The sequence below is a fragment of the Sebastes fasciatus genome, chromosome 3 (assembly GCF_043250625.1).
Source record: "Sebastes fasciatus isolate fSebFas1 chromosome 3, fSebFas1.pri, whole genome shotgun sequence".
Lineage (NCBI taxonomy): Eukaryota > Metazoa > Chordata > Actinopteri > Perciformes > Sebastidae > Sebastes > Sebastes fasciatus.
In genome coordinates this window covers 31,745,474-31,757,913 of record NC_133797.1, presented here as the reverse complement: position 1 = coordinate 31,757,913, position 12,440 = coordinate 31,745,474, and the positions used below count along the sequence as shown (strand labels likewise).

The window sequence follows — 12,440 nt, the reverse complement described above, 5'->3', positions numbered from 1 at the left end:
TCCAAAATTGGAAAAATGACAAAAGTGTTGATGTCTGATGCTTTTAGCCTACTCTAAAAGAAAGGCATAAGGTCACAGATCCCACCACTGAGGTGAAGTTTGCCATATCAACTGGTGTTGTGTGTGTGCGGTTGGCAGTGTTTCCTGATTTCCTGCTGTCAATGCAGCTACTAAATAGCTTAAAAGTCACACTATGTAACTCCTTCAACTCTTTGGTTTCCACATAGGTGCCGCCTCAACCTACAGCTGCCGCCTCTGCCAGCAACATGCAGCCGCCTCTGCCTGCAGATTCTGGCAGACAGTTGCAGCGTGATGCTCCACTTCTGCCGTCAACCTACAACTGCCGCCTCCATATGCAGCCTCTGCCAGCAACCTGCAGCCACCTCCACCTGCAGATTCTGGCAGACAGCTGCAAGATAGTCGGAACCTCCACCTCCACCTACAGCCTCTACGAGCAACCTGCAGTTGCCTCCTCCACCTGCAGATTCTGGCAGACAGCTGCAACCCAAACCTCTACAGTCTTTTCCAGCAACCGGCACCGCCGCCTCTACCTCTAATCTTCAGTCTTCATCGACAACTTCAGATAGCAGAAAGGTGCAGCTTGTACCTCCACCTGCAGCCTCTCCCAGCATCCCGCCGCCTCTGCCTGTCACCCAGAGAGCCCTTAAAAACACCATGAAGACGCCGAGGTAAGACACACATTTTAAACATTTGCAAGATGAACAGAAACTCATGACATGCATCCTTATTAATGACTAAAGCACACATTTCCTCTTTAACATTTACAGAGAATCTGAGTTATTTTCGTGGGAATGGAAGTGAGGAGACTATCTGTATGCTGCAACCTGAAGCCTCCTCCTGCCCCTGCTTCCAGCCTTCCCCAGCGATCTACAACCCTGGCCTCCACCTGTCGATTCTGGCAGACAGCTCCAGACACTTGCTCCATTTACAGCCTCTTCCAGCTCCAGCCTGGATCCTTCGCCAGCAACCTGCAGCCTCCATCTGCACCTTCAAATACGGGCAAACAGGTGCTGCCTGGATCTCCACCTATGGCTTCTGCCATTAACCTCTGCCTCCACTTGAAGATTCTGGCAGCTGCAGCCCAAACCCTCCACCTACAGACTCTGCCAGTAACCTACAGCCGCCGCCACCACCAGCATATTCTGAGAGACACCTAAAAACCTGATCCAGATTTTGCCTGCAGCCTTTTCTAGCAACCTGCAGTCTTCATCGACACCTTCAGATGGCAGAAAGGTGCAGCTTGAACCTCCACCTGCAGCCTCTCCCAGCATCCTGCTGCCTCCGCCTGTCACACAAAGAGCCCCCTAGAACACCATGAAGACGCAGAGGTAGGACAGATATGTTAAACATTCGCAAGATGAACAGAAATTCATTACATGACTAAAGCACAAATTCCCTCTTTAACATTTACAGAGAATTTGTTTTCATTGTGAATGGAATGAAGATTATCTGTATACTGATACTGCCGAGGAGGAGCTATCCTATTATCATGTAAAGACCTAAGTGGAAGAAGAGAGGCCAGGGACACACTCAGCATGGTAAATATAACATTTTAGATAACATGCAAATAGATAACTGTGTAATATTTCTCCAATTGAGTCTGACTGTAATGGGATTCTTTAAAGGACGTTTGGAGCTGTATGATATTTTCACACAACACATTTTCTTTTTTTTTTCTTTCGTCAGGCCCTGGTGGACTTCACACATGTCCTGGAAGAGGAATCTCTCCTCTGTTGCTCTTTCTGAGGCTTCGCCCATTTTTTTCTGTTAAAAAGTTTTTTGGGAGGAGTTTTTCCTCATCCAATGAGAGGGTTGTACTGTAAAGGACAGAGTATCCTGTTCATATTGTAAAGCCCCCTGAGGCAAATTTGTGATATTGGGCTATACAAATAAAATTGAGATCTGCCAGCAGCTGATCAACGACTATGCAGATAATTCCTTCTATCAGAGCTATGCATCAAAGATGCTTATTTTTTCTGACTTTTTTTCCGACATTTTTTTAGATCTTTCTTTTTGGAAATTTTTTCGGACATTTTTCAGATCCTTTTTTTCATACTTTTTTTAGGACCTTTTTTCAGACTTTTTTTTCATACTTTTTTTTCAGACTTTTTTTTCGGACATTTTTTCAGACTTTTTTTTCTGACTTTTTTCAGATATTTTTTTTCAGACTTTTTTTTCAGACCTTTTTTCATTCATTTTACAGATCTTTGTTTTCAGACTTTTTTTCAGACTTTTTTTTCAGACTTTTTTTCGGACATTTTTTCAGACTTTTTTTTTCAGATATTTTTTTCGGACATTTTTTCAATCTTTTTTTTCAGACATTTTTCAGATATTTTTTTCAGACTTTTTTTCGGGCATTTTTTCAGACTTTTTTCCAGACTTTTTTCAGATCCTTTTTTCAGACTTTTTTTTCGGACCTTTTTTCAGACTTTTTTTTCATACATTTTTCAGATCTCTTTTTTCATACTTTTTTCGGACTTTTTTTTTCAGACATTTTTTCACTTTTTTCAGATCCTTTTTTTCAGACTTTTTTTTCAAACCTTTTTTCAGATTTTTTTTCTCATTCATTTTACAGATCTTTGTTTTCAGACTTTTTTTCAGACTTTTTTTTCCAACATTTTTCAGATCGTTTTTTTCAGACTCTTTTTTCATACTTTTTTTTCATACATTTTTCAGGTCTTTTTTTTCAAAAACAAATTTCGGACATTTTTTTAGATATTTTTTTCAGACTTTTTTCAGATCTTTTTTTTCAGACTTTTTTTTCGGACATTTTTTTCGGACATTTTTTCCAGATATTTTTTCAGACTTTTTTTTCGGACATTTTTTCAGACTTTTTTTTCAGATTTTTTTTTCAGACTTTTTTTTCGGACATTTTTTCAATCTTTTTTTTCAGACATTTTTCGGGCATTTTTTCAGACTTTTTTTTAGGACTTTTTTCAGATCCTTTTTTTCAGACTTTTTTTTCGGACCTTTTTTCAGACTTTTTTTTCATGCATTTTTCCTACTTTTTTTTCCTACTTTTTTTTCGGACATTTTTTCGGACTTGTTTGTCATACATTTTTTTCCAACATTTTTTCAGACTTTTTTTTCGGACATTTTTTCAGACTTTCTTTTCAGATATTTTTTTTCAGACTTTTTTTTCAGTCTTTTTTTTAGGGACATTTTTCAGATCTTTTTTTTCAGACTTTTTTCAGATCTTCTTTTTCAGACTTTTTTTTAGATCTTTTTTTTCAGATCTTTTTTTTCAGACTTTTTTTTCGGACATTTTTTCATACTTTTTTTTCAGTCTTTTTTTTAGGGACATTTTTCAGATCTTTTTTTTCAGACTTTTTTCAGATCTTCTTTTTCAGACTTTTTTTTAGATCTTTTTTTTCAGATCTTTTTTTTCAGATCTTTTTTTTCGGACATTTTTTCAGACTTTTTTTTCAGATCTTTTTTCAGATCTTCTTTTTCAGACTTTTTTTTAGATCTTTTTTTTCAGACTTTTTTTCAGTCTTTTTTTCAGACATTTTTCAGATCTTTTTTTTCATACTTTTTTTTCGGACATTTTTTCAGACTTTTTTTTCGGACATTTTTCAGACTTTTTTTTCAGATCTTTTTTTTTAGACTTTTTTTTCGGACATTTTTTCAGACTTTTTTTTCAGACATTTTTTCAGACTTTTTTTCAGACTTTTTTTCAGATCCTTTTTTCAGATCCTTTTTTTCAGACTTTTTTTTCAGACCTTTTTTCAGACTTTTTTTCAGACATTTTTCAGACTTTTTTTTCAGATCTATTTTTTCAGACTTTTTTTCAGATCCTTTTTTCAGATCCTTTTTTTCAGACTTTTTTTTCAGACCTTTTTTCATACTTTTTTTTCGGACATTTTTCAGACTTTTTTTTCAGATCTTTTTTTTCAGACTTTTTTTTCGGACATTTTTTCAGACATTTTTTCAGACTTTTTTTCAGATCATTTTTTCAGATCCTTTTTTTCAGACTTTTTTTTCAGACCTTTTTTCAGACTTTTTTTCAGACATTTTTCAGATCTTTTTTTTCATACTTTTTTTTCGGACATTTTTTCATACTTTTTTTTCGGACATTTTTCAGACTTTTTTTTCAGATCTTTTTTTTTAGACTTTTTTTTCGGACATTTTTTCAGACTTTTTTTTCAGACATTTTTTCAGACTTTTTTTCAGACTTTTTTTCAGATCCTTTTTTCAGATCCTTTTTTTCAGACTTTTTTTTCAGACCTTTTTTCAGACTTTTTTTCAGACATTTTTCAGACTTTTTTTTCGGACATTATCTCATACTTTTTTTCAGACTTTTCTTTCAGACTTTTTTTTCAGACTTTTTTTTCGGACATTTTTTCTGACTTTTTTTTCAGATATTTTTTTCAGACTTTTTTTTCAGACCTTTTTTCAGACTTTTTTTCAGACATTTTTCAAACTTTTTTTTCAGATCTTTTTTTCAGAGTTTTTTTTCGGACATTTTTTCAGACATTTTTTCAGACTTTTTTTCAGATCCTTTTTTCAGATCCTTTTTTTCAGACTTTTTTTTCAGACCTTTTTTCATACTTTTTTTTCGGACATTTTTCAGACTTTTTTTTCAGACTTTTTTTTCGGACATTTTTTCAATCTTTTTTTTCAGACATTTTTCGGGCATTTTTTCAGACTTTTTTTTAGGACTTTTTTCAGATCCTTTTTTTCAGACTTTTTTTTCGGACCTTTTTTCAGACTTTTTTTTCATGCATTTTTCCTACTTTTTTTTCCTACTTTTTTTTCGGACATTTTTTCGGACTTGTTTGTCATACATTTTTTTCCAACATTTTTTCAGACTTTTTTTTCGGACATTTTTTCAGACTTTCTTTTCAGATATTTTTTTTCAGACTTTTTTTTCAGTCTTTTTTTTAGGGACATTTTTCAGATCTTTTTTTTCAGACTTTTTTCAGATCTTCTTTTTCAGACTTTTTTTTAGATCTTTTTTTTCAGATCTTTTTTTTCAGACTTTTTTTTCGGACATTTTTTCATACTTTTTTTTCAGTCTTTTTTTTAGGGACATTTTTCAGATCTTTTTTTTCAGACTTTTTTCAGATCTTCTTTTTCAGACTTTTTTTTAGATCTTTTTTTTCAGATCTTTTTTTTCAGATCTTTTTTTTCGGACATTTTTTCAGACTTTTTTTTCAGATCTTTTTTCAGATCTTCTTTTTCAGACTTTTTTTTAGATCTTTTTTTTCAGACTTTTTTTCAGTCTTTTTTTCAGACATTTTTCAGATCTTTTTTTTCATACTTTTTTTTCGGACATTTTTTCAGACTTTTTTTTCGGACATTTTTCAGACTTTTTTTTCAGATCTTTTTTTTTAGACTTTTTTTTCGGACATTTTTTCAGACTTTTTTTTCAGACATTTTTTCAGACTTTTTTTCAGACTTTTTTTCAGATCCTTTTTTCAGATCCTTTTTTTCAGACTTTTTTTTCAGACCTTTTTTCAGACTTTTTTTCAGACATTTTTCAGACTTTTTTTTCAGATCTATTTTTTCAGACTTTTTTTCAGATCCTTTTTTCAGATCCTTTTTTTCAGACTTTTTTTTCAGACCTTTTTTCATACTTTTTTTTCGGACATTTTTCAGACTTTTTTTTCAGATCTTTTTTTTCAGACTTTTTTTTCGGACATTTTTTCAGACATTTTTTCAGACTTTTTTTCAGATCATTTTTTCAGATCCTTTTTTTCAGACTTTTTTTTCAGACCTTTTTTCAGACTTTTTTTCAGACATTTTTCAGATCTTTTTTTTCATACTTTTTTTTCGGACATTTTTTCATACTTTTTTTTCGGACATTTTTCAGACTTTTTTTTCAGATCTTTTTTTTTAGACTTTTTTTTCGGACATTTTTTCAGACTTTTTTTTCAGACATTTTTTCAGACTTTTTTTCAGACTTTTTTTCAGATCCTTTTTTCAGATCCTTTTTTTCAGACTTTTTTTTCAGACCTTTTTTCAGACTTTTTTTCAGACATTTTTCAGACTTTTTTTTCGGACATTATCTCATACTTTTTTTCAGACTTTTCTTTCAGACTTTTTTTTCAGACTTTTTTTTCGGACATTTTTTCTGACTTTTTTTTCAGATATTTTTTTCAGACTTTTTTTTCAGACCTTTTTTCAGACTTTTTTTCAGACATTTTTCAAACTTTTTTTTCAGATCTTTTTTTCAGAGTTTTTTTTCGGACATTTTTTCAGACATTTTTTCAGACTTTTTTTCAGATCCTTTTTTCAGATCCTTTTTTTCAGACTTTTTTTTCAGACCTTTTTTCATACTTTTTTTTCGGACATTTTTCAGACTTTTTTTTCAGATCTTTTTTTTCAGACTTTTTTTTCGGACATTTTTTCAGACATTTTTTCAGACTTTTTTTCAGATCATTTTTTCAGATCCTTTTTTTCAGACTTTTTTTTCAGACCTTTTTTCAGACTTTTTTTCAGACATTTTTCAGATCTTTTTTTTCATACTTTTTTTTCGGACATTTTTTCATACTTTTTTTTCGGACATTTTTCAGACTTTTTTTTCAGATCTTTTTTTTTAGACTTTTTTTTCGGACATTTTTTCAGACTTTTTTTTCAGACATTTTTTCAGACTTTTTTTCAGACTTTTTTTCAGATCCTTTTTTTCAGACTTTTTTTTCAGACCTTTTTTCAGACTTTTTTTCAGACATTTTTCAGACTTTTTTTTCAGATCTATTTTTTCAGACTTTTTTTCAGATCCTTTTTTCAGATCCTTTTTTTCAGACTTTTTTTTCAGACCTTTTTTCATACTTTTTTTTCGGACATTTTTCAGACTTTTTTTTCAGATCTATTTTTTCAGACTTTTTTTCAGATCCTTTTTTCAGATCCTTTTTTTCAGACTTTTTTTTCAGACCTTTTTTCAGACCTTTTTTCAGACTTTTTTCAGATCTTTTTTTTCATACTTTTTTTTCGGACATTTTTTCATACTTTTTTTTCGGACATTTTTCAGACTTTTTTTTCAGATCTTTTTTTTCAGACATTTTTCAGACTTTTTTTCAGACATTTTTCAGATCTTTTTTTTCATACTTTTTTTTCGGACATTTTTTCATACTTTTCTTTCGGACATTTTTCAGACTTTTTTTTCAGACCTTTTTCTTCAGACTTTTTTTTCGGACATTTTTTCATACTTTTTTTTCAGACATTTTTCAGATCTCTTTTTTCAGACTTTTTTCAGATCTTCTTTTTCAGACTTTTTTTTAGATCTTTTTTTCAATCTTTTTTTCAGACTTTTTTCATACTTTTTTTTCTGACTTTTTTTCAAACTTTTTTTTCAGACATTTTTCAGATCTTTTTTTTCAAAAAAAATGTTCGGACATTTTTTCAGTCTTTTTTTCAGACTTTTTTCAGATCCCTTTTTTCAGACTTTTTTTTCAGACATTTTTTCAGACTTTTTTTTAGGGACATTTTTCAGATCATTTTTTTCAGACTTTTTTCAGATCTTCTTTTTCAGACTTTTTTTTAGATCTTTTTTTTCAGACTTTTTTTCAGTCTTTTTTTTCAGACATTTTTCGGATCTTTTTTTTATATATATATATATACATACACATATATACATGTTTTATCTGTTCAAAATGTACTTAAAGGGAGATTTGTCATTTATTTAATACTCTTATCATCATGGGAGTGGGCAAATATGCTTGCTTCATGCAAATGTATGTATATATTTAGTATTGTAAATCAAATAACACAAAACAATGACAAATATTGTCCAGAAACCCTCACAGGTACTGCATTTAGTATAAACAAATGTGCTTAAACAATAACATGACAAACTGCAGCCCAACAGGCAACAACAGATGCCAGTGTGTCAGTGTGCTGACTTAACTATGACTTGCCCCAAACTGCATGTGATTATCATAAAGTGGTCATGTCTGTAAAGGTGGAACTCGTGGGTACCCATAGAATCCATTTTCATTCACATATCTTGAGGTCAGAGGTCAAGGGACCCCTTTGAAAATGGCCATGCCAGTTTTTCCTCGCCAAAATTTAGCATAACTTCGTTATTTAGCCTCCTTCGCGACAACCTAATACGACACGGTTTGTACCAATGAATTCGTTTTCTAGTTTCATATGATGCCAGTATCTTCTCTAGCTTTAAAGCTGAGCCTGCTACAACCAAAATATCGCAAGTTGCATTAATGCGTTAAAGAAATAAGTGCCGGTTAAAACAAATTTTCATTAACGCCTTATTATTGCGTTAACTTTGACAACCCTAATGTCCATATATCTTCTTGGGGGGTATCTGTGAAATAAACAAAAAAGGAAAAGTCTTGTTTTTACAAACATTTTATTGAGTTCATAATGTGAGGCCACTACTGCAACCACTAATTATAATAATAACAATAAAACAAGGCAGTTCCTCCATTCTAATTTTATTATTATCGTCTTAAACTAATCAGTTCACAAACATATCAAAAAAAGCATCCAGGAGTTTTGCAACTCGATGTCCCATCTTGGCCTCTAATAAGGAGTTGAGGGCGCTGAGCCCGTCTGAGGGCGAAATGTTGTCCGGGCAGATTTCTGTGTGCATACATATTAAAAATAAGTCACAAAACAAAACAGCTCTGTATGGCATTATGGAGGCACAGCATGGGGAAATAAATAGTTAAAATACTCACCGTTGTTTGTGTTTATCATTATGGGCGACAGCATCTTTAGACATTCTGCTTGTGTCTTGAACGCCTCCACAACATCAGGTGAGACACTCTGTCTCCTGCCTGGAAATAAAGAGTTGGGAACATTTTGCATTAGAAAAATAGTCAGTTGTTTTATTGTGTTCAATAAGGGTCAATCCAGTGTTTTAGGACTGATAAGTGAGTTTCTTACTAAAAAGCATAAAACTGGTGAAAGTGTCTTTGCCAGAGGTAAGTTCTTCATGGACAACCAGACAGTCGGAGCAGTTAGTCGTCAGGTAGACTTCCTTGAGGTAGAAAGGTTGCTCTGTGAAAAATACACACACAAACAAATAAAATCACAGGAAATTGTCACTTTGAACGCACGTTTCCTCCAAAGACGCTCTCTGATACCACTGTGGCTCTTCTTCACTCACCAATTAACATCGTGCTGTTTTCAAAGGTCACAGTGTAAGTTAAGCTGGAACATTTGCCATATCTGCGAAGGAAAAAAGTAAAGGCTGTATCAGAACATAATCTTCAGTTAGTCAGCAGAATCGAGCAGCTATATACATCAATAACCCCGTGTATTAAATTTGACATACTAAAAGCTGCTATAATCAACATGTTGATATTATCAATGGATCAAATGACTCTGAAGGTGTTGCTTGTAGTGATGAGCCCACCCGACTCTGCACTTTCCCTCACATATTTAGTGTCTTTCAGCTTGTTTTGGTTTACGCAACTTTACAGTTTTGATTCACTTTCACAGCTCTCATCAGCGTTGTTTCCAGACACATTTGCCAACTGGCCAGACACAACACGACTCCAAATTAACGTTGCGCCATATTAATTGGATGTCTAAATAAGCAACTGTTTGCTAACAAGTTCACCATAACAACTTTATAATAATAAGCTGATTTTCTTGTTTTCACTGCCCCCAAGTGGCCAAAATCAGGTCAGGCAGGTTTAGATAAAACTTTCCAGTGATGTGATATAGAGTAGGAACACGACATGCACGATGCAAATTCACCTTCCCTTGTCTCCAGACATTAAATAGTTTGAAGATGCTATACAAACATTATGCTAAAATACTTAAAGTGGCAGTAGGCAGTATATTTTTGGCATCATTGGGCAAAAATTCCATAATAACCTTTCAGCATATTGTAATTCAAGTGTTCTGAGAGATAACTAGACTTCTGCACCCAATCATGGCTCCATTTTCAGGCTTTAAAAAATCTAGAGAGACTTTGGCCAATCACAGGTAATTTCAGAGAGAGAGCGTTCCTATTGGCTGTTCATTCAACGGAGGCAGCTGTCAATAACTCGCAAACTCCGATCAAACGGTCCAGGCAGCGCTGATCAAATATGATTTAATATTCTGTTACAGTAATGCCTATTTCTCACCTCAAATGTTTTCAGAAACATCTTGTAGTGTAATGTTTAGCTGTAAAAGGAGAAAGTGTGCTCCGGCTGGTGCGCGGTGCTTGGTATTCCCTCAACTGATCTCTACATGGCTGCCGGGTCACAAACTATAAAAAATATCTCATTAACAAGATATTTATATATCTAGTTATAACTAGATAAGTTCCTCGTTGTAACATATATATTTTTACGATAACAGCAGAACAATTTGGTTTGTAAAAACATATTAACTGGAACCATCAGGATTCATCTTTTAGAAGTTCCTATGGGACGTTTATTGGTTGGAGAGATGACTAATTTCCCCCAAACAGCAGAAACACATAGCCTTCAGCCCCGTGGTGGGATAGTGTGGGTGAGGATTTACACTTTCTGAGTCTGGATGATATTGAGGATGTTGCTCTGGGTGGTTGCGGTGATGTCCAGCCAGATGCTGGTCATCAGATGGCCCAGGGAGCGGCTTCCTGGGAGGTCAGAGCTCCCACCGATGTACAGCCACCTTCCCAACATCTGAAGCACACAGAATATGTTAATGTTTCTCAACCTTTGGGGCCGTGACCTCCTGTGGACTTGTGAGAGACTTTACTTTGATATACTAAATTAAATATGTTTGAACTATAACATCAATATTATATTGAACATGTGGAGCTCCCTTCATGCTGTTGAAACTAGATCACAAAATATTGAAATATGGTAAAGCTTTGTTTCACAGGTCTGTAATTTGAAGTTCGGTCTCAAAAAATTCCTAATAATTTACAAGACACTTTCTGGGAAGAACGATGTAATGTTTGTTCTAATTATTGGGGAAATAGAGACAGTGGGTGCTATAGCATAAGTCATTTAGTCAGAGCACAGCAGGTCAAATGATCATGCAAAAATGTGAGTTTTTTTACAGACAAGCATAAAATAGAGGGGAATACAGTTCCCAATACAAATTTAATGATAAAGGAATATTAACCTATTTCAATGCAGCTTTTCTTTGTTGGGCATTCCTGTTTTCTTTATAATTTGTACTATATTACACAGTTCTTTCCAGGAAACTTCCTAGGAAAGTATTAGGAGGTGAATGACCTGTAAAACAAAGATGTGATTTGACAACTTTTCATTTCTGGGGGCCAGAAATCTGTGGAAGTTCACGGGCCAATAAAGAGAAACCGTGGCCTATGTGTACAGCATGTAATGTATTTAGAAAAATCTGGTCAGAAAGGACAGAGGAGTTGTGTCATTGTCAGACAAAGTCTTATTATAGGCTTTTAACAGCTGTAAGCTTTTATCTCATGTGGTTAAACAGTATTAAAGTTAGAAACAGCAACAGCCTTTGCAAACTGAATTAGTTTCTGTATTTGTTTCAGTGATGTAGTTACAGGATTCACATTTTTAAAAATGTTTTTTTTTGTGTTCGTCTCTTCAAAAACTAAAGACAGTACCCTAGAAATGTATGAATATGTAGCCTGATTGTATCTGATGAAACCAGAGACGTTATTTTTTACAAAGAAAAGCAGAAGTGCACTTACGTCTTCATTGCTGACAGTTATGGGTTTGACCAGATGGTCACAGCTGCTCAGAGGAGCAGAGCGTCCCAACGAGAGAAGACTCAGCAACACCACAACAGCAACACACTTCTTCATCCTCCGAGTGGCTCGTATGTTGTTGTTTTTTCTCAAGCTTTCCTTCTGTGCCTCCCAGTTTGTCTTCTACACTCTGCTTTAATTTTGTCTTCAGTCTCCCCCTGGATGCATCTCACCAGCATATATTCACTCTTCTGTTAGCTGACATAAGCAAAGCAAACAGGGAGAGAGGGGAGACTTTGACCTGCTTGAGGAGCTGGTGGAATTTTGATCCGATCACATCAACAGTAGAGGCTGTTATATAACAGCCTATAGCATGAATGCTAATTTATGTAAACAAAAAATTTCATTATATTAACATATTTTCATGTTTTGTTGTTTTCAATAGGAAACAGCAGCTTTCTTAATAATCAATGCTACTAAATGCACCATTATAGGCAGTATTTATTTCATCCTTTCAGCCAGTGGCAGTGCTGGAGGACATATTCAGATCATTTACTACAGTGAAAGTGTCAATACCACAAAGCAAAAATACTCCAATTAGAAATAGAATTCCTCCAGTCTAGTAATTCCTCATTATCTTTTATCTTGCCTTGAGATTATAAGAGACGTTTTTGTGTACGGTTTGTTTCCTACCACTCCTGCACAGCCTTTGGTTTACTTTTAATTCACATATGTGTGTGTGGAGGTGTGTCTGTATATGTACAAGTGAATGTCTTTGCACACAAATCTTTTGTAATTGTTGCTTTTTTTTTATTCTGCAAACAAATAAAACAAGAAGAAAGTATTATAA

The 12,440-nt window shown here is 33.8% G+C and overlaps 1 protein-coding gene across 1 annotated transcript; it reads right to left on the bottom strand.

The window, feature by feature from the left end:
• Positions 1 to 8,315: 8,315 nt before the first annotated feature.
• LOC141764759 (lipocalin-like) lies at positions 8,316 to 11,843 on the bottom strand. The gene is made up of 6 exons (XM_074630267.1): positions 11,594 to 11,843; positions 10,447 to 10,589; positions 9,095 to 9,156; positions 8,872 to 8,985; positions 8,664 to 8,762; positions 8,316 to 8,565 (listed from the first exon to the last, which is right to left on the bottom strand). Exons 1-6 carry the CDS (start codon positions 11,705 to 11,707, stop codon positions 8,441 to 8,443), a joined length of 657 nt encoding a protein of 218 aa, XP_074486368.1. The 5' UTR covers positions 11,708 to 11,843; the 3' UTR covers positions 8,316 to 8,440.
• Positions 11,844 to 12,440: the final 597 nt, after the last annotated feature.